The 21499-nt window shown below is 21.4% G+C and overlaps 11 protein-coding genes across 11 annotated transcripts in view; 7 read left to right on the forward strand and 4 right to left on the reverse strand.

The window, feature by feature from the left end:
* The window catches only part of DDB_G0285973 (hypothetical protein), a gene marked incomplete at both ends in the record, with an annotated part of 1314 nt that extends 942 nt beyond the window's left edge, over positions 1-372 (forward strand). The window contains one exon of the mRNA XM_632857.2: positions 1-372. This exon is cut by the window's left edge and continues 942 nt beyond it. Within this exon, the coding sequence (XP_637949.2) occupies positions 1-372 (372 nt within the window).
* Positions 373-1038: 666 nt separating this feature from the next.
* On the forward strand, positions 1039-3792 carry DDB_G0285975 (hypothetical protein; the record flags this gene model as incomplete). The annotated part of the gene is made up of 1 exon (XM_632858.1): positions 1039-3792. One exon carries the CDS (start codon positions 1039-1041, stop codon positions 3790-3792), a length of 2754 nt encoding a protein of 917 aa, XP_637950.1.
* A 488-nt stretch (positions 3793-4280) lies between these two features.
* DDB_G0285977 (hypothetical protein) lies at positions 4281-4640 on the forward strand (the record flags this gene model as incomplete). The annotated part of the gene is made up of 1 exon (XM_632859.1): positions 4281-4640. One exon carries the CDS (start codon positions 4281-4283, stop codon positions 4638-4640), a length of 360 nt encoding a protein of 119 aa, XP_637951.1.
* A 61-nt stretch (positions 4641-4701) lies between these two features.
* Positions 4702-5175, forward strand: DDB_G0285979 (hypothetical protein; the record flags this gene model as incomplete). Its single annotated transcript, XM_632860.1, has 1 exon — positions 4702-5175. One exon carries the CDS (start codon positions 4702-4704, stop codon positions 5173-5175), a length of 474 nt encoding a protein of 157 aa, XP_637952.1.
* Positions 5176-5911: 736 nt separating this feature from the next.
* On the forward strand, positions 5912-8407 carry DDB_G0285981 (type A von Willebrand factor domain-containing protein; the record flags this gene model as incomplete). Its single annotated transcript, XM_632861.1, has 1 exon — positions 5912-8407. One exon carries the CDS (start codon positions 5912-5914, stop codon positions 8405-8407), a length of 2496 nt encoding a protein of 831 aa, XP_637953.1.
* Positions 8408-8858: 451 nt separating this feature from the next.
* Positions 8859-9649, reverse strand: DDB_G0285983 (hypothetical protein; the record flags this gene model as incomplete). The annotated part of the gene is made up of 3 exons (XM_632862.1): positions 8859-8912; positions 8953-9445; positions 9522-9649. 3 exons carry the CDS (start codon positions 9647-9649, stop codon positions 8859-8861), a joined length of 675 nt encoding a protein of 224 aa, XP_637954.1.
* Positions 9650-10989: 1340 nt separating this feature from the next.
* DDB_G0285985 (hypothetical protein) lies at positions 10990-12129 on the reverse strand (the record flags this gene model as incomplete). The annotated part of the gene is made up of 3 exons (XM_632863.1): positions 10990-11536; positions 11650-11753; positions 11845-12129. 3 exons carry the CDS (start codon positions 12127-12129, stop codon positions 10990-10992), a joined length of 936 nt encoding a protein of 311 aa, XP_637955.1.
* An 850-nt stretch (positions 12130-12979) lies between these two features.
* DDB_G0285987 (hypothetical protein) lies at positions 12980-14413 on the reverse strand (the record flags this gene model as incomplete). The annotated part of the gene is made up of 2 exons (XM_632864.1): positions 12980-14152; positions 14294-14413. 2 exons carry the CDS (start codon positions 14411-14413, stop codon positions 12980-12982), a joined length of 1293 nt encoding a protein of 430 aa, XP_637956.1.
* A 1528-nt stretch (positions 14414-15941) lies between these two features.
* On the forward strand, positions 15942-19646 carry DDB_G0285989 (hypothetical protein; the record flags this gene model as incomplete). Its single annotated transcript, XM_632865.1, has 1 exon — positions 15942-19646. The coding sequence occupies one exon, from the start codon at positions 15942-15944 to the stop codon at positions 19644-19646; it is 3705 nt and encodes a 1234-aa protein (XP_637957.1).
* Positions 19647-19737: 91 nt separating this feature from the next.
* On the reverse strand, positions 19738-20839 carry DDB_G0285991 (hypothetical protein; the record flags this gene model as incomplete). Its single annotated transcript, XM_632866.1, has 3 exons — positions 19738-20392; positions 20441-20618; positions 20722-20839. The coding sequence occupies 3 exons, from the start codon at positions 20837-20839 to the stop codon at positions 19738-19740; spliced, it is 951 nt and encodes a 316-aa protein (XP_637958.1).
* A 381-nt stretch (positions 20840-21220) lies between these two features.
* Positions 21221-21499, forward strand: DDB_G0285993 (hypothetical protein; the record flags this gene model as incomplete). Its single annotated transcript, XM_632867.1, has 1 exon — positions 21221-21499. A coding segment is annotated over one exon (279 nt), but the record flags the coding sequence as incomplete, so codon positions are not given.

Here is a 21499-nt window from a genome sequence, read left to right on the forward strand (position 1 = left end):
CAAATGATTCGCCAACACAGTTCACCTCAACTTCAAACACCTTTACATATATTACAACAACAAAAAGAATTACAACAACAACAAAAAGATAAAGAGTCACAACTTAATAAAGAAAAAGAATCAAATAACAAAGAATCTTCTTCCTCTTCAATTAAATCTCAACCATCCACCCCACAAACTCAATCACAATCATCATCCCACCCAACAACTGTACATTGGTCAAATTCTTGGTCAAGTGATGAGGCCTCATCAACTGCACCAAACTCTTCTTTTAATCAATTAAAATCTTCTGCTCCTCCAATTTTAAAGAAAGAAGATTCATCTAAAAGATTAGCTATCTTTAAAACAATTTGTTCAAATTCAACTTGGTAAACAAAAATAAAAATAAAAAAATAAAAAATAAAAAATAAAAAAACAAAAAAAAAAAAAAAAAAAAAAAAGAAAAAAAAGAAAAAAAAAAAAGAAAAAAAAAAGAAAGAAAAAAATCAATTAAATCAAAAGAATAATATTTATTAATTTAAAATTTCCTTTTTTTTTAATATTTTTTTTAATTGTATAATAATTTATAAATAATAATATAATAAAAAAAATAAAAAAAAATTAATTCAAACACTTATCAAATTTCTTTCTTGTTTCTTTCCAAATTTTTTTTTTTCTTATTAAACAAAATATAAATATGATTTTTAAAATTATATTTATATTTTGTTTAATAAGAATATTTTTAAAATCATATTTATATTTTGTTAAATTGTAAAATAAACAATTTCTATTGGATATCCAATAGAAATTGTTTATTTTACAATTAAAAAAAAAAAAAAAAATTTAAAAATAATTTATTCAAAGAAAAAAAAAAAAAAACACATCGATAAAGAAATTTGGCAAGAGTGTTCTTGAAATGAGAAATTAAAAAGAAATTATTTTTTATTTTTTTATTTTTTTTATTTTTTTTTTTTTATTATTTTTAATTATTCTTGAAATTTTTTATTTATTAATCTATTTATTTATTTATTTATTTATTTGTTTTTTATTTATTTAAAAATGTTACAAAGTTTAAAAAATGTTTTTTTTTCAGACACCACAACAACTACAACACCAACAACACCAACAACACCAACAACACCAACAACAACACCAACAACAACAACAACACCAACAACAACACCAACAACAACAACAACATCAACAACACCAATATCAAATCTATCTATTAAAAGAGACATTGGCAATATAAATGATTATAAGAATGCAAACTATTTTAATTATTACAGAATATTGGAGAATAAATATAACTACCTTAGATACAATACTGGTTTAAAAAATATATCAAACAATGAAACATTCAAATTAATTGATTTTACAATTGATTCAGAAATGAATAATACTTGCATAACATCAAATTGGAATCAAAAGTATTCAAATAATTCAAGTACACCAGTTGAAGGTGTTTATAAAATTCCATTAGCACCATATAGTGTAGTTTCAGGATTCACAGTAGAATATCAAGATAAAGTTTTCATTGGTAAAATTAAATCAAAAGAAAAAGCACAAAATCAATACTCTGATTCAATCGCAAGTGGTGGCCAAGCATTCCTCGCAGAGAAAACTCAAGATGGTCAATTCTCATTTAGAATCGGTAATTTACCACCAAATGAAAATGTTACAATTCATTTAACAATTATTTCAGAAGTTTGTCCTCATTTATCAAGTTTACAAAATTGCTTCCATCGTTTCTTATTCCCAAATTATTCATTTAATTTCCAATTCAATTTAAATATTAAATTAACATTACCAATTAAAACTATTGAATTATTATATTATCCAAATAAAGATATTAAATTCAAAGAAAACTCTAATAATAAAGAAGCAACTCTTACATTCTCTTCAAATAATGGTATTGACGATGATATTGTTTGCATTGTTGAACCAGAGAATGATATTGAAAGACCACAATCAATTATTGAACATTCAAAATTAAATAATACATATGCAGTCAGTGTCAACTTTACACCATCATTCAGTCATTTAACATCGGATGATGTAAATCAAAAAAGTGAATTTATATTCCTCATCGATTGTTCAGGAAGTATGAGTGGTGAACCAATTAAAAAAGCAAAAAGAGCTTTAGAAATTATTATTAGAAGTTTAAATGAAAATTGTAAGTTTAATATTTATTGTTTCGGTAGTAGATTTACAAAAGCATTCGACAATTCAAAAATGTACAATGATGAAACATTAAAAGAAATTTCAGGATATGTTGAAAAAATTGATGCAGACTTAGGAGGTACAGAATTATTACCACCAATCCGTGATATCCTTTCCACTGAATCAGATTTCGAATATCCAAGACAATTATTCATTCTTACAGATGGTGAAGTCAGTGAGAGAGATAGTTTAATAAATTATGTAGCAACAGAATCAAATAACACTAGAATCTTTACATATGGTATTGGAAATAGTGTAGATACAGAATTAGTAATTGGTTTATCAAAAGCATGTAAAGGCTATTATGAAATGATTAAAGATAACTCAAATTTCGAAGAACAAGTAATGAAATTAGTTTCAATTGCATTCGAACCAACACTTTCAAATATTAAAGTAGATTGGGGTACAGAATTACAAATTGAACAAGGTCCAACCAAAATTCGTCCACTTTATTCAGGTGAGACTTTAATTGTTTATGCATTATTAAAAGATAATAAAATTCCTCAATCAACAGTACAAGTTTCATTAATTGGAGATGGACCAACTGGTTCAAAATTAGAATTCCCAATTACATTAGATTTCTCAAAAACAATTGATTATGAAAATAATTCAGTTCATACATTAGCAGCATTTAACATTATAAAAGATTTAGAAGAAGTTGAAAGAAAAGGAAACCATTCAAACAATAGAGATAGAATAGAAGAACTAGGTAAAAACTATGGATTAATATCAAAGTATACTTCATATATTGTCACTGCAGCTTCAGAACAAGTAACTGAAGAAACAATGAAAACTTTAAATATTATTCAAATACCAACAACAACAACAACATCACACACAAACTTTGAAACAGAAGAAGATTCCGATGATCTTTTCTCATCTGAAAATAGAAACCAAACACTTGCAAATATTTCCAATGATATGGAAAAAATTAAAGATATTTTTGATGATATTTCCAGGTTAATATCAGAACAAAGTTGTATGCTAAATGAAATAGGGGATGCAAACATTGAAGCAAGTACCTTAGGTATAAATTCAATTCCTCAAAAATCAAACATCTTTTCAAAAATTACATCATTCTTTTCATCACCATCTGAAGTTTCGACAAGTAAATCCAATTTTGATAGTGATATTGGATCAGAAGAAAGAAGAAATAATAATAATAATAATAATAATAATAATATTAATATTAATAATAATAATAATAATAATAATAATAATAATAATAATAATAATAATAATAATAATAATAATAATAATAATAATAATAATAATAATAATAATAATAATAGTGATAATAGTGACAGTTTATTAAAATTAATTAGACTTCAAAAAGCAAATGGATCATGGAGTTCACCATTTAGTGAATTCAAAATTGATTTATCAAAGAAACCATCAAACATTGATAACGATGATATTTGGATCACTTTAATAGTAATCAACAAGATTCTTAATGATTATCCAACTCAACAATCTCAATATGACCTTGTAATTCAAAAGGCTTCAAAATGGGTAAAACAACAATTGACAAGATTAAACATTCCAAATCAATATGGCTCATTATTAGCTACTTCAAAATTATATATTTAATATTTTTTAAACATTGAATAAAAAAAAAAACTTGTAAATAAATGGAAAAAGCAAAACAATAATTTAAAATAAATTTCAACACTCTTATTTTTTTTTTTTAAATTAATTTTTTATTTGTTTTAAAAATTAAAAAAATGTTTTTATATTTAAATTACACCTAAATTAACTTTGTAAATTAAAATATTATATTTTATTAAAAGCAGTTTTTCCAATTTATAAAATTCATTGAATTTTTTAATTTCATCCAAACATAAATTTTTTTATTTCCATGAATTTTTTTTTTTTGAATTACCACAAAAAACATATTGAATAATATTTTATATTTTTTTTTTTTTTTTTCTCAATTTTTTTTTTAATCAAAATTAAATATCCAAAAAGATTTTTTTTATTTATTTTTTTATAAGAACTTCTTTTTTTTTAATTTTTCTATTTATTTGTTTTTGTGAATGAATTTATATTAAATAACAAAATGTTGCCAAGTATAAAAAATGTTTTTTTTTTCAGGCACCACAACAACAACTACAACAACAACTGCAACAACCACAACACCAACAACAACAGTATCAAATTCAGCTATTAAAAGAGACATTGGAAATATAAATGATTATAGGAATGCAAACTATTTTAATTATTATAGAAAATTAGAGAATAAATATAACTACCTTAGCGACACCTTTGGTTTAAAAACTATATCAAACAATGAAACATTCAAATTAATTGATTTTACAATTGATTCAGAAATGAATAATACTTGTATAACATCAATTTGGAATCAAAAGTATTCAAATAATTCAAGTACACCAGTTGAGGGTATTTATAAACCAAGTATTAGAAAATATTTCCTATGATATGGGAAAAACAAAAAATATTCTTGATGATCTTTCCAAGGTAATTTCAAAACAAAGTTGTATGCTAGATACATTGCATGATGCTAGCATTGAAGCAAGTACCTTGGGTATAAATGCAAAGCCTCAAAAATCAAACATCTTTTCAAAAATTACATCATTCTTTTCATCACCATCTAAAGTTTCGATTAGTAAATCCAATTTTGATGGTGATATCAAATCAGAAGAAAGAAATAATAATAATAATAATAATAATAATAATAATAATAATAATAATAATAATAATAATAATAATAATAATAATAATAATAATAATAATAATAATAATAATAATAATAATAATAATAATAATAATAATAATATTAAAAAGAGAACTAATAGTATAAATAATAATAGTGACAGTTTATTAAAATTAATTAAACTTCAAAAGGCAAATGGATCATGGAGTTCACCATTTAATGAATTCAAAATTAATTTATCAAAGAAACCATCAAACACTGATAACGATCACTTTAATAGTAATCAACAAGATTCTTAATGATTATCCAACTCAACAATCTCAATATGACCTTGTAATTCAAAAGGCTTCAAAATGGGTAAAACAACAATTAACAAGATTAAACATTCCAAATCAATATGACTCATTATTAGCTACTTCGAAATTACATATTTAATATTTTTTAAATATTGAATAAAGAAAAAAACTTGTATAAAAGGTAAGGGAGGTCGGGTGTAAAAATTTCAACATTAAAGTGGTAATTTTATGAGGTACTGATGGGTTTGTCACCTCTTTTTTTTATTTTTTTTTTCACTTTTTTTTTTATTTTCTGTGTGGCTCCCCTTAACAAAAGTCAAAACAAAAATTTAAAATAAATTTTATAACTTTTTTTTATTTTTTTTTTTTAAACTAATTTTTTATTTGTGTAAAAAATTAAAAAAATGTTTTTAATTTAAATTACACTCAAATTAACTTTGTAAATTTAATTATTATATTTAAATAAAAGCAGTTTTTACAATTTAATAAATTCATTGAAATCATTTAATTTCATTCAAACACCAAGTTTTTTATTTCAAAGAATTTTTTTTTTTGAATCACAAAAAATTAATAACCCCATCAATTTTTTTTTTTTTCTCAATTTTTTTTTTTTTTTTTTTTTCTTATCAAAATAAAAAAAAATAAATATAAATAAAAAAAATCTTTTTTGGATATATTTATATTATTTTAATTTTTCTATTTATTTGTTTTTGTGCATGAATTTATATTAAATAACAAAATGTTACAAAGTTTAAAAAATGTTTTTTTTTCAGAAACCACAACTACAACAACAACATCAACTACAACACCAGTATCAAATTCAGCTATTAAAAGATACATTGGCAATATAAATGATTATAAGAATGCAAACTATTTTAATTATTATAGAATTTTGGAGAATAAATATGACTACCTTAGGGACACCTTTGGTTTAAAAACTTTTTCAAACAATGAAACATTCAAATTAATTGATTTTACAATTGATTCAGAAATGAATAATACTTGTATAACATCAATTTGGAATCAAAAGTATTCAAATAATTCAAGTATACCAGTTGAGGGTATTTATAAAATTCCATTAGCACCATATAGTGTCATTTCAGGATTCACAGTAGAATATCAAGATAAAGTTTTCATCGGTAAAATTAAATCAAAAGAAAAAGCACAAAATCAATACTCTGATTCAATCGCAAGTGGTGGCCAAGCATTCCTCGCAGAGAAAACTCAAGATGGTCAATTCTCATTTAGAATCGGTAATTTACCACCAAATGAAAATGTTACAATTCATTTAACAATTATTTCAGGAGTTTGTCCTCATTTATCAAGTTTGCAAAATTGTTTCCATCGTTTCTTATTCCCAAATTATTCATTTAATTTCCAATTCAATTTAAATATTAAATTAACATTACCAATTAAAACTATTGAATTATTATATTATCCAAATAGAGAAATTAAATTCAAAGAAAACTCTAATAATAAAGAAGCAACTCTTACATTCTCTTCAAAAAACGGTATTGATAGTGATATTGTCTGTATAGTTGAACCAGAGAATGATATTGAAAGACCACAATCAATTATTGAACATTCAAAATTAAATAATACATATGCAGTCAGTGTCAACTTTACACCATCATTCAGTCATTTAACATCGGATGATGTAAATCAAAAAAGTGAATTTATATTCCTCATCGATTGTTCAGGAAGTATGAGTGGTGAACCAATTAAAAAAGCAAAAAGAGCTTTAGAAATTATTATTAGAAGTTTAAATGAAAATTGTAAGTTTAATATTTATTGTTTCGGTAGTAGATTTACAAAAGCATTCGACAATTCAAAAATGTACAATGATGAAACATTAGCTCAAATTTCAGGATATGTTGAAAAAATTGATGCAGACTTAGGAGGTACAGAATTATTACCACCAATCCGTGATATCCTTTCCACTGAATCAGATTTCGAATATCCAAGACAATTATTCATTCTTACAGATGGCGAAGTCAGTGAAAGAGATAGTTTAATAAACTATGTAGCAACAGAATCAAATAACACTAGAATCTTTACATATGGTATTGGAAATAGTGTAGATACAGAATTAGTAATTGGTTTATCAAAAGCATGTAAAGGTTATTATGAAATGATTAAAGATAACTCAAATTTCGAAGAACAAGTAATGAAATTAGTTTCAATTGCATTCGAACCAACACTTTCAAATATTAAAGTAGATTGGGGTACAGAATTACAAATTGAACAAGGTCCAACCAAAATTCGTCCACTTTATTCAGGTGAGACTTTAATTGTTTATGCATTATTAAAAGATAATAAAATTCCTCAATCAACAGTACAAGTTTCATTAATTGGTGATGGACCAACTGGTTCAAAATTAGAATTCCCAATTACATTAGATTTCTCAAAAACAATTGATTATGAAAATAATTCAGTTCATACATTAGCAGCATTTAACATTATAAAAGATTTAGAAGAAGTTGAAAGAAAAGGAAATCATTCAAACAATAGAGACAGAATAGAAGAGTTAGGAAAAAGCTATGGATTAATATCAAAGTATACTTCATATATTGTCACTGCAGCTTCTGAACAAGTAACTGAAGAAACAATGAAAACTTTAAATATTATCCAAACACCAACAACAACAACAACAACATCACACTCAAATCGTAGAAGAGAAGAAGCAGATCATACTATGAATCAAACTTTGCTTAAAAATTGTGCTGTTGTTGATGATTTATTTGAAAGTTGTGAAATGTTATCAGAAACCTCAATTAAATTTGAATGTAATAGAGTGTACAAAAAAATTCCTTCCTCTTTATCAAAGATTTTTTCATTCTTTTCATCACTATCCACATCTTCCTCTGTGAGATCAGAAGTTGTATCCAATTTTGATAATGATATAGAATCAGAGGAAAAGAAAAATAATAGTATTAATAATAATAGTGATAGTTTATTAAAATTAATTAAACTTCAAAAAGCCAATGGATCATGGAGTTCACCATTTAGTGAATTCAAAATTGATTTATCAAAGAAACCATCAAACATTGATAGCGATGATATTTGGATCACTTTAATAGTAATCAACAAGATTCTTAATGATTATCCAACTCAACAATCTCAATATGACCTTGTAATTCAAAAGGCTTCAAAATGGGTAAAACAACAATTAACAAGATTAAACATTCCAAATCAATATGGCTCATTATTAGCTACTTCAAAATTACATATTTAATATAAAAAAAAAAAAAAAAAAAAAAAAAAACTTGTAAATCTTTTCTTTTCTTTTCCAATAAATAAACATTTTAATTATTAAAAAAAAAAATAATAAAATAATTTTATGAAATTGTTTGCATAAATAATATTATTGTTTATTGATTGGTATAAGAATAATTGCAAATTACAAAAATGTACAATTAATTCGATATATATTAAAAAAAACTTTTTAAAAAAGAAAGAAATTAAATTTTATTTTAAAATCAATAAGAATTTAAAATGTGAGCTCTTTATTTTTAATAATTAAAAAAATATACCAAATTCATTAATTAAAAATTTAATTTATTAAATAAATATTTGAGGAATTAGTTTTCCACTTTAATTGTTTTTTTTTTTTTGTTGTTTTTTTTTTTTTTTTTTTTTGATGCTTATATTTTTGATGTTTGTAAATATGTAATTATAACAAAATTCTACAATATGAAAGATTTGATTGATGGTTTACTAGGTGATATCATCTCATCTTTCTTTTTAATTGATTTTTTTTATATATTTCTAAATTCCTACTTCAGCTCCTGATGATGAAGAAGATGAGGATGATGAAGAGGATGAAGAGGATGATGAAGATGATGAGGAAGACGAAGATGAAGATGATGAGGAAGACGAAGATGAAGATGAAGAGGATGAAGAAGAGGATGATGATGATGAGGATGATGATGAGGATGATGATGAGGATGATGATGAGGATGATGATGAGGATGATGATGAGGATGATGATGATGAAGAGGAGGATGAGGATGATGAAGATGAAGAAGAAGAGGATGAGGATGATGAAGATGAAGAAGAAGAGGATGAGGATGATGAAGAAGAAGAAGATGAGGAAGAAGAAGAAGATGAGGAAGAAGAAGATGATGATGATGAAGAAGAGGATGAAGAAGAAGAAGATGATGATGATGAGGAAGATGATGAACTATAAGAAAGCAAGTTTCTTGAAGTTTCAATAACCAAAGAAAATCCTCCTATTTTATTTTCTAATAAATCATTTCCATTTAAATTTTTTCTTAAAAATAAAAAAAAAAAAATTAGTATTTACTGGATTTATTTATTCTAGGAAAAAAAAAAAAAAAAAAACCTACTTTAAAGAGTATAAATTTATTTTTGGTTCTTGATTTGTTATATTGACGCTTTTTCTATGAGGGTTAATAAACATCGGAATTGTTATTAACAAACATGCAAAAATTATGAAAAACCATTTATAATTCATTTTATGATAATTTATTATTATATGTATTATTATATAATTATTTATTAATTTTTTAAAAATTATTTTTTTGTTATAAAAATTGATGTTGCTTATAATACAATTATTATTTATTATTATTAGTTTATTGTTTTTTTAATTATTTTTTATAGAAAAAAAAACTATTTAAAATTTTTATGTTTATAAAAAAAATATTTTTAATTTTTGGAAAAATAAAAAAAAAGATATTTTGAGAAATGAATAAAAAATAAAGAAAAAAAAAAGATGTCTGAGGAGACTTTGAATACCAAGTGGAAAATAAAAAAAATAAAAATAAAAATAAAAAAAAATAAAATTTTAACGATATTACTTTATGATAAAAAATAATTATTTAATTTTTTTTTATTTTTATTTTTATTTTTTTTTTTAATTATTATTTTATTTTTATTTTTTTGCAGTTAAGATGTAGAAAATTAAAAAAAAAAAAAAAAAATTAAATAAATAAAAAAAAAAAAATTAAAAAAGGGGTATTATATTTAATTTAATTAAAAAAAAAAAAATCAAAAAAAAAAAAAAAAAAAAAAAAATTAAAATTAAATAATGTTTAGAAAAACAATAAAAAAAAAAAAAAAAAAAAAATGAAAATAATATATGAATAAATTAATTAAAACAATAAAAAAAAAAAAAAGAAAAAAAATGTTCACATATAAAGTAAAATTGATTATTATTAACTTATTTTTATATTAATGTGTAAAAATTATTAAAATACCACTATATTGAATCGATTTTAAAAAAAATAAAAAAATTAAAAAAAAAAATTATTATTCCCAAAAAAAAACTAATAGATTATTCTTTTGAACAGCAACACCAATGTTGTTTGTCTTTTTTTTTTTCTTTTTTTATTAATTACCAAATTATTATATTTATCTGTTTTGACATTTTTGGTTGCCTTGTAATTAAAAAGAGTATTTTTTCAGGTTGGGGGGTTTGTTTCCCACAAAATAAAAAATTTTAAAAAAAAAATAATAAAAATAAAAAAAATAAATAAAGCAAATAAATAATTTGGTTTTGTATTTATTTGAATTAAAATTTTTAAAAATAAAATTATAGTAATAATTTAAATATTTTTTAAAAATGACGATTGTTTTTAATAGAAAATAAAATTAATATTAAAAAAATAAAAATAAATTAGTAAAGTAGTAAAAAAATAAAAATAAATTAGTAAAGTAGTAAAAAAATAATCGATTAGATTTTTTGTAATAAATATATTTTTTTTATTTTTTATTTTTTCTTTTTTTTAAAAAATAAATAATTTAAAAATTATTTCTTTTTTTTAAAAAAAATAAATAATTTAAATATTATTTTTAATTATTTTTTTTAATTTCTAAGTTAATTCTTGATTGAATAAAATTAAAACCATCACTTAAAATTGAAAGTATGGAATTCTTTTTTGTAGTAGTAGTAGAGGTATTTTTCGAATTTAAAAAATAATGAATCAAAGTATCAGGTAAAACTGCAACTAACCAACCTAAGATCCAACCACCAATTGTTAAAAATTCTCTCCAATATATACCAAAGATTTCACCACCAGCAAAACGGCATTTCATAGAATTTAAATCTTCATTTAATAAAATTCCACCATAACCTAATACCAATGAATGATATAGCATACCAATTGTAAATACTTGAACAAATAATCTTAAACGATTCTTTAAAGTTGATAATCTAATATTACCATAATGTTCGATTGGTAATGATGTTGAACTCTTAAAATGTGCATGGAATCTATGATTAAAAAGCATATAATAAAAAGGAATTATTAACATAGCATAATGATGAAGATAGAAAACCATTGGTTCCCATGAATAATAAAACCAACTATCATCTGGTACTGCTAATACACCAACCAATCTAATAATAATAAAAATTATAATAAAAAATAAAATTTAATTAATATTATTTATTATAATAAAAAAAAAAAAAAAAAAAAAAAAAAAAAAAAAAAAAAAAAAAAAAAAACTTACGGCATCCATAAATTATAAAAATATAAATAAAATATATTTGAATCGCTCTTTTTATTTGAAATTATATAAATTAATAATGCTGATAAAACATGACATGGTTGAAGCTAAAAAAAAAAAAATAAAAAAAAAAAATAATAAATATTAGTAAAAATTTTGTTTAAAAAAAATAATAAATAAAACCAATTTATAACTTACCAACCAAATTGGTACTCCTTTAACAAAACGGAGAACTATATTTATTAAAGTTACTGTGACCATTATACCCAGAAATAAAATTTCAAATGGTTTTAATTTATATGTGTGTGGGTTTGAGTTTGATTTTTTATTAATATTGTTTTGTTGTTGTTTTTCTTGAAGTTTGATAGGATCACTACGATTCATTAAATGTAATAGTGTTCCCCATATTATTGAATGAAATGTGAAAACTACAAAATCATGTCCTTCACTTAATTTAAAACAAGTATCAACAAAATTTGACATTAATAAAAAATTTAAAGGAACCTTTTAAAATATTTATTTATTTAAAGGAATAATATATATTGAATGAAAAAAATAAATAAAATGGACTGTGGAATGGTTTTTTTTTTTTTTTTTTTTTTTTTTTTTTTATTGTGTTTTATATTGCAATTTTGACAAAAAAAAAAAAAAAAAAAAAAAAAAAAATTTACAGGTGGTAAAATGTATATTATTAAATATTTGTATTATTCTTTATTTTTTTATTTATTTTTATTTTTAATTTTGTTTTTATTTATTTTAAAACTATTTATAGAACAAAAGATTGGTTAATTTTATGTAATGTTATCTATATGGTTGGAATTGAAATTTTGTTTTTTTTTTTTTTTCGTTAATTTAATTAAATTTATTAACTCAAAAAAATAAATAAAAAAAAAAAAAAAACAAAAAGAAAAAAAGAAAAAAAGAAAAAAAAATAAAAAATAAAAAAAAAAAAAAAAATAAAATAAAAAAAAAAAAAAACAAAAGAATCTCGTTGGGCATGTGATCATTACCACAGTCAAACGTCATTTTTTTCTTTTTTGCGAATTTGCATTACTATTTGTGTTTTTTTTTTTTTTTTTTTTATCTTCTTTTTATTTTTTCTTTTTTTTAAATTATTGTTTTTTTTTTAATTAAATGAGATTTAATCAGTTGACCATGATTTTTTTATTTAATTTTACAATATGGTTTATTATTTTTTATTTTTTCATTTAATATTACGTTCACATCAAAAAAAAAAAAAATAAAAAAATAAAAAAAATAAAAATAAAATAAAAATTATTTAATAATTTTTTGAAAAAAAAAAAAAAAAAAAAATTTTATTTTAATTTTTTGATTATAGATTATTAATTCTATTATTAGAAATTATTGATAATAATTTTCTTTCCCATTTATCATATCTCTCTTCAGAATTTCTAATATAACTTTTAAATGAACTGCATGCAGGTTTTAAAATTTTTAAATTATAGGTATGAGAATTTGAATTTGGTAATTTGAATAAATCTTCATCATTATCACTACCACCTAATTGTTGTTGAGATTTATAATATTGTGTTATACAATCTTTGCAAAAGTTTTTAGTTTTATTTATTTCATATTCAAAAAATAAAGGATCTTTTAAAACGTTATTACAAATACCACAAAGTATACCTATTGATAGAAATTCACCAATTTTGAAATTATTAAAATTTTTAGAAATTTGGTCAACCAATATTGTATTGTTTCCAAATGATTGAAGCATATTTTCAACATCCAATTTAATTAATTTCAAAGTTTCCAAAGAGTTGATAAGGTCAAGTTCCTTCTCAATAAAGAATTTATTACCTAATGCTTCAACAACGATTCCACTAACAAATGAAAATGAACCACCAGCGATCATGAAAATTGAAGCCAATGCAGAGAATAATGAAATTCCTGCAGTAAATGGAGCAAAAACTGCACCAATTATAACAGTTGCACAACCAATTATTAAAAAAAAGATACCACCAAAATTTAAAACTATTTTCTTTAAATTGTTTTTATCAATTAGTTTTTTAATACTTGGAGCTTGAATACTTTTACTTTGTAATATACATTTGGTTAGATTTTGAATATGTTCATTTGAGAATTGATTTTGGTTTTTTAATAATAATGGTGTATTACAAGTGGCACTCTCTGGTAATATTGATTTCTGAGAGAGAACACCTCTTTTACATTCATTGATACTTTTATCAATATCTTCAATTAATTCATTAGCTAATAGCATCAATTGACAGTGAGTTTTCTCCAAATCATAAACATCAGATTTAATCTCTAAATTTAAATTTTCATGGTGAGTGTCAAGTGAAATTTCAGTTGCATCTTTATTAAACTTTGAAACCAATTTAAAAAATTTAATAAATAATTCAACAAGAGTTTGTATTTTTTTTATATAAGGTTTTAAAACTGATTTCTTTGATAGTGATGTGAATAATAACACTCTACCAAACTCTGTTGGAACAAATACCCCGAATTTTCTAGCAGCTTCTCTCTTTTTTTTTTTTTTTAAAAAAAATCAATTAGTAAATAAAAAAAAAAATAAAAAAAAAAAATAAAAAAAAAAAAACAATTGGATTGTTTAGATTTTATTTATTTTTTTTCCATCACTAATTATTAAAAAGAAATTACATACAATGATATCATTATCAGATTCAGCAAGTTCTTTAATATTTTTCATTAATTCACCAACAACATTTGGTTCTGGTAATTGATCATATTTAACTTTTTCACCTTTTAAAAAATCCAAAACCATTTTAATAATTTATAAAATTATTTTTTATACAAAATAAATATTATCAAAACAATAATAAATTAATTTTTAACTATTTACAAAAAATATTTGTTCAAATAGTTCATTTTTATTGTTTGTTTTTTTGGTTTATTATTAATTTAATTTTTTTTAAAATTTTAAGTTGTTTTGATAAATGTATTAAATTAACTTTTTTTTTTTTTTTTTTCAAAAAATTGAGATATATTTAAATTTTATTATTTTTGTAATTCAATTTCACCGTTGCAAAGAATAATTACATTCATTTTTTGTAAAATATTCCAAAATTTCATTTTTATTTTTTTGAGTTATTTATCTTTGGTAATATTTGTTTTTTTTATTTATTTATTTATTTATTTATTTATTTATTTATTTATTTATTTATTTATTTATTTATTTATTTATTTATTTATTTATTTATTAATTTTTTTTTTTTTTTTTTTTTTTTTTTTTTTTTTTTTTTTTCTTTATGATTTATTTATATATTTATTTACTTATTGTCATTTTATTTATTTATTTTTTTATTTATTTTAAAAATTCAAAAAAAATTATATATAGAATGAATTCCAAATGAAAGAGAATGATCATATTAAAGGACCTTTTTCAAAAAAAAAAAAAACACCCCCAAACTCACATTATTTTTAAAAAAATAATTTATAAAATAATAAAAGTGAATGATATACGCAATTTATGAATAAATATTTAAATTTTAATAAAAAAAAATATGTTAATTGAAAATTAAATAATCAAAAATAACAGTCAATGATTCATTTGTAGTTTGACAAATCTTATTGTTTTATTAAACATTTGAAAATCATATTAACATTGATCACACATTTTTTTATTAATGGATTATACATATACCACAAAAAATGAAGTGTTTAAAAATAGAACAAAAATAAAAAAATAAAAAAAGTGTGAAAAAAAAAAATAAAGTGTGTGAGAAAAAAAAAAAAAAAAAAAAAATTAAACAAAACAAGATGGGGTTCAGTTTTTGATATATCAAATATCTCATCTAGCTGAGGAGAGAAAAAAAAACTGTTGAAAGTGTGTTTAATAACATTTTTTTTTTTTTTTTTTATTATTATTTTATTATTTTTTTTATTTTTATTTTTATTTTTATTTTTATTTTTTTTTTTTTTAATCCCATTTATTTTTATATTTTTTTTTTTGTTTTTTTTTAAAAACAAAAAAAAAATAATAATATATTTAGAATATTATCTGCCTCAAATCAAAAATATAATATAATAAATATAAACTACCCATTAAACACAATCTTTTATTTCCAAATACATTTTTTATATATATTATTACTTTTCAAAATATAGTTTTTTGTTTGTAATTTAATAAAAATAAAATCTTAAAACAAAAAATATTTTTATATATATTTTTCTTCATTTATTATCAGTTATAAATAAATAAAAAAAAAAAAATAAATAAAAAAAAAAAAAAAAAAAAAAAAAAATCTGGAACTTAAAAAAAAAAAAAAAAAAAATCTAAATCTTAAAAAAAAATGGAATCAATAATTTGTAATAGTTGTTTTGAAGTTTATGATGAAGCATATTATTTATCACCATGTGGAGATACAATATGTAAGAAATGTTTGTCACCAAATATAAGTACATTAGTTAGTAGTATTGGTGTTGTAAATAGTTGTGGTGGTGGGGGTGCTGCTGGTAGTAGTAATGGTAATGGTACTGGTACTGGTAATAGTAATAGTAATAGTAATGGTACTGGTAATAGTACAACAACAACAACAATTGATTATTGTAATCAAATAACTTGTAAAATTTGTGATAAAAAAGTTAATAGTTATTATATAAACAAAGAGATTCAAATTCTATTGGATAGTTTAAAAGTTAAATCATGTCCAAAACATCATAGAAAAGAAACTCAATTCTATTGTTTAGATTGTAAATCAACTTGTTGTTCAAATTGTAAATCTGATAAAGTTCATAAAAGTCATCAAATTTCAGACTATAATTTAATTTTATTTAATTCAATTTATTATAATATTGAAAAACAAATAATGAATAAAAATAAAAATCCAATAAATAATAATCCAAATAATAAATTAACACAATTATCAAATTCAACTAATAATAATAATAATAATAATTTTAATTCAATTAAAAATAATGTTAGTATAAAATTTAAAGATCAACGTGTAAGATTACATCATACATTTTTTAATAATTGTAAAGAGATTATTCAAAATGTTAATGTAATAAAGAATAAAATTAAAGATTTAATACCAAAGAATGGTGTATATTGTAAAAGAACATTTTATTTGAAATCAATTGAATTAAATAAAAATTCAGCAATATCTTATTTCAATTTAGCAATTACTTTAATTGATTCAACTGAACAATCTGTAACACTATTTGATAATTCAGTATTAAAAGAAGATGATCTTTATTTACGTTCACTTTCAATTGATCCAAATAATCCATTTTGTTATTTTAATCTTGCAATTGGATTAGGTTCATCATCACCAACCACTACAACTACTACAACTACTACTACAACTACTACAAATAATACAAATACAAATTCACCACAACAACAAATTATAATTGAAAATGGTGCAAGTCCACCAATCATATCACCATCAACATCACAATCTAGTTCATTACTAATAAATACAGAGAATGAATCACAAACATCAACAATACTATTACCAAATGGTAAAAAAGTTAATAAAGTTGGATTATTAATTAAAGCAATAGAGGTTGACTCAAATTATTCATATGCGTATTATAATTTAGGAAAATGTTTAAAAACAAGTTCAGTTGTATTTTCAAACTCAACAATAATGAAAAAGAAAGATTTATTTATAAAATATATTAGTTTTCATCCAAATCATGCATTTGCATATAACAATTTAGCAATTAATATTAAACCAGAAGAAACTGTTACTCTATTAAATAGTGGTAAAATAATGACACAATCTGAACTTTATAAGAAAGCAATTGATTTAAATCCATTTTACTCAAATCCATATATAAATTTAGCATCGATAATATGCGGCAATGAAGAACCTGTTAAATTATTAAATGGTCAATTAATATCAAAAAAGGAATTACTCATTAAAGCAATTGATATAGACCCATTGAATGCAAATGCTTATAATAATTTAGCAACAAATATTGAAAAAGATGAAATTGTTACATTGGCAAGTGGTAAACAAGTGAATAAGAAATACCTATACTTGAAATCAATCGATTGTAACCCGAATAATGCCAATGCATATAATAATTTAGCATTATTTTTAAAAACTAATGAAGATAAAATTCAATTACTTAATGGTATTTGGTTAGATAAGAAATCATTATACATTAGATCACTATCGATTGAACCATTAAATAATTTAATGGCATATAATAATTTAGCAAATTGCTTAAAACCAAATGAAAAAATTCAATTATTAAATGGTAATTGGATAGATAAGAAAACCCTCTACATTAAATCAATTTCAATCGATCCAACAATTCCAAGGATTTTTATAAATTTAGCTAAAAATATGAATTTCATTGAAAAGATTCAATTAGAAGATGGTACAAAATTATTAAAAAAAGATATACTCATTAAAATCGTTGATTTTGAACCAAAACAATGGATTCATTATTACAATTTAGCAAATTCTTTAAAACTTAATGAATCTGTAAAATTACAATCAATGCCTTTAATTTCAAAAATTTCAAAAAAAGAATTATATTTGAAAGCATTAGATTTAAATCCAAATTCAGATGCAAGATTATATAATGTTTTAGCTGGTATAATTAAACCAAATGAAACTGTTAAATTATTAAATGATAAAGTAATTTACACTAAAAAAGATCTATTCTTAAAATCAATTCAATTAGAAAAAGATAATCCAAATACATATTTAAATTTATCTTTAATTTTATTACATAATGAATCTGTAACAATGTTAAATGAATTGAATGAAAATTCTTTAAAATTAATTAAAACACCAACAAGTACTACTACAAATACTACAAGTGAATTAAAATTATCAAAAAAAGAATTACTTATTAAAACAATTCAATTAGATCCATCAAATTCAAAAGCATATATTAATTTAGCAGATGAAATTGATTCAACTGAAATTATAACAATATTAAGAGATGTCGATCAAAAATTAGTACCATTTACAAAGATTGATTTATATATATTTTCAATACATGTATTTGCAAAGAATGCAATTGCATATTATAATTTAGCATTAAATTTAACAGCAACTTATAAACAATCAGTAACACTATTAAATGGTAAAACAATGACAACTAGACAACTTTTAATCAAAGCAATTTCAATAAATAATAAATTTGCCGATGCTTATCATTTATTAGCAAAAATATTAGATCATGATGAACAAATTCAAATTTTAATTAGAAATTCCACTAGTAAACCACCAATTGGTACATTAGAATCATTTGGTAAAAAAGATTTATTAATTAAAGCTATAAAGTTAAACCCAGATCCAAACTATTTCTATACATTGGGTAATTATTTCAAGAATGAGTCAATCATGGTCAATTGTAATCTATCGGAGATGTATGTGAAATATAATGGCATTAAAATGAGACCAAGGGATATTTTCATACAATCGTTCACGAGAATACCTCCATTCTTGTTGTTGCAAACCATTGATAACCCATTCCACTATTTAAATGATGTTATGGCAATTGAAATCGATTATTCAAAAAGACAACCTACAATTGACAAATTTTTAAATCTCATCGATATTAATCCAAATAATGCCAATCATTATTTCACATTAGGTTATTATTTAGCCACAAAAGAAACTATTCATTTATTAAATGGTTTTCAAATGTGTAAAATATCACTATTCGTTAAAGCAATTGAATTGGATCCAAATCATATTCAATCTTATTTTTCACTTTATCTTTATTTACATTTAACTCGTGATCCTGATATAACTTTTGTAACTTTATCAAATGGTGAAATCATGTATAAAGAAGATATAGTTAGAAGAATTGAATCAATGGATAAAAGATTAACTGATTTAATGTTTACTGTTTCAACTGCAACTACTTCTACCACAACTAATTCAAACAACAACAACAACAATAACAACAACAACACCAATACCACTACCACTACCACTACAACCAATGGTATAACAACAACTTCAACAAATAATGGTTCACCATCATGTTCTTCAATTTCTTCAACTTTTCCAACTTCATAATTAAACCAAATTAAATAAATAAAATAAACTAAATTTTTAAAAAAATACATTTTCTTTTTTTTTTTTTATTTTATTTATTTATTTATTTATTTTATAAAAATTTTAAATCAGCAACAATTGGAAAATGATCACTTGCAATTGTTGAATTTTTAGTAACTTTTGATGGATGATTATTAAATACTACAAATGTTTTTGCTTTAAATTGTTGATTTATAAAGATATAATCAATAGTTTCAGAATAGGCACAATCGAAACCAGTGAATGTTGAATCTGGTCCAATTTTACAATTTGCTATTGTTTTTGTATTGAATAATGTTTGAAATGCAATATCATCACGAATTGGAATCTCTAATAATTGAATATACTTTATTGCGAAATTGATATCAATAGTTGATGAAATTAAATTTTCAATTGGTTTTTGGTAATCGTTGGAATTGAAATCACCCACTAGTATCAATGGTATTTGAGGTTTTAATGTTGCTATGAAACTTTTAATTAACATTGTACCTTCACTTCTTGCCAATTCAGATTGATGATCTAAATGAGTATTTAAAAAGTAAAAACTTTTATTGGTCTTTTTTTGTTTAAATAATCCCCATGTCACTATACGTGTACATGCTGTATTCCAACTTTTACTTCCTACTTTATATGGTGTTTCACTAACCCAAAATTGATGTGAATGAACTAATTCTATCTTTTTTGTATTATAAAAAATTGGTGAAAATTCTCCTTTTTCATTTCCGTCACTTTATTTTTAAAAAAAAAAAAATAAAAAAAAAATAAATAAAAAAAACTAATTAATATATGTATTTTTTTTTTTTTTTTTTTTCAATAATATTATTAATACAATTTTTGTTACATACTCTCTACCAACACCAATAAAATCATAACTCATTTCATAATTGTTATTTAAATTTTCTTTGATATCTTTAATTTGGTGAAATAAACATTCTTGAAATCCAATAATATCAGCTGATATTAATTTTATTTTTATTTATTTTTATTTAATTTAATTAAATTAAAATTAAAATTAGTAATTGAAAAATTAAAATAAAATGATAATAGTAATAATTACCTTTTAAAAAAGAAATATTTGAAAAAACTAACATTTTTCTATGAACCCAAGAGTTTTGTTTATCACTTGGGTTATCAAATCTAATATTGTATGAAACTGCTCTTAATTCATTTTTCATTTTTGATTTTTTTTTTTGAGTTTTATTAATAAAATTAAAAATATGTTGATGGGTGTGTGAATGTATGTTTAAGATCTAATTTTTTTTTTTTTTTTTTTTTTTATTATTAAAAAAAATTAATTAATATTTTTAGGAAAAAAAATAAAATAAAATAAAATAAAATAAAATAAAATAAAATAAAAATTATTATTAAAATAAAAAATGAAAATTGAAAAAAAAAAAAAAAAAAAAAAAATAAAAAAAATTTTATTATTTCAAAAACATTCCTTGAATTGTGTGTGTATGCGCGCGAATATCTTTGTATATTCATAGGATTTACTAAGATTAGATTCAAAAGAAGAAAAAAAAAAACAAACAATAATAATTATAAAACCAAAAGAAATGGCAAGCTCTTCACCAAATATAGCATCACCTCAATTAGGTATAAGGAATAGATTTTTGAATACAAGTAGTGGAAATATAAATTTACAAACCAATAATAATAATAATAACAATAACAATAATAATAATGATATAAATGATAATATAGCATCACCTCCAATTTCAAATAATAATAATAGTAATACAGCATGTTCGCCGCAATTAGTGTTACCTACAACACCTACACCAACATCTACCAATATTTTAAGCCCATTAACTAATAGCAACATACCGATATCA

This window comes from Dictyostelium discoideum (assembly GCF_000004695.1).
Source record: "Dictyostelium discoideum AX4 chromosome 4 chromosome, whole genome shotgun sequence".
NCBI lineage: Eukaryota > Evosea > Eumycetozoa > Dictyosteliales > Dictyosteliaceae > Dictyostelium > Dictyostelium discoideum.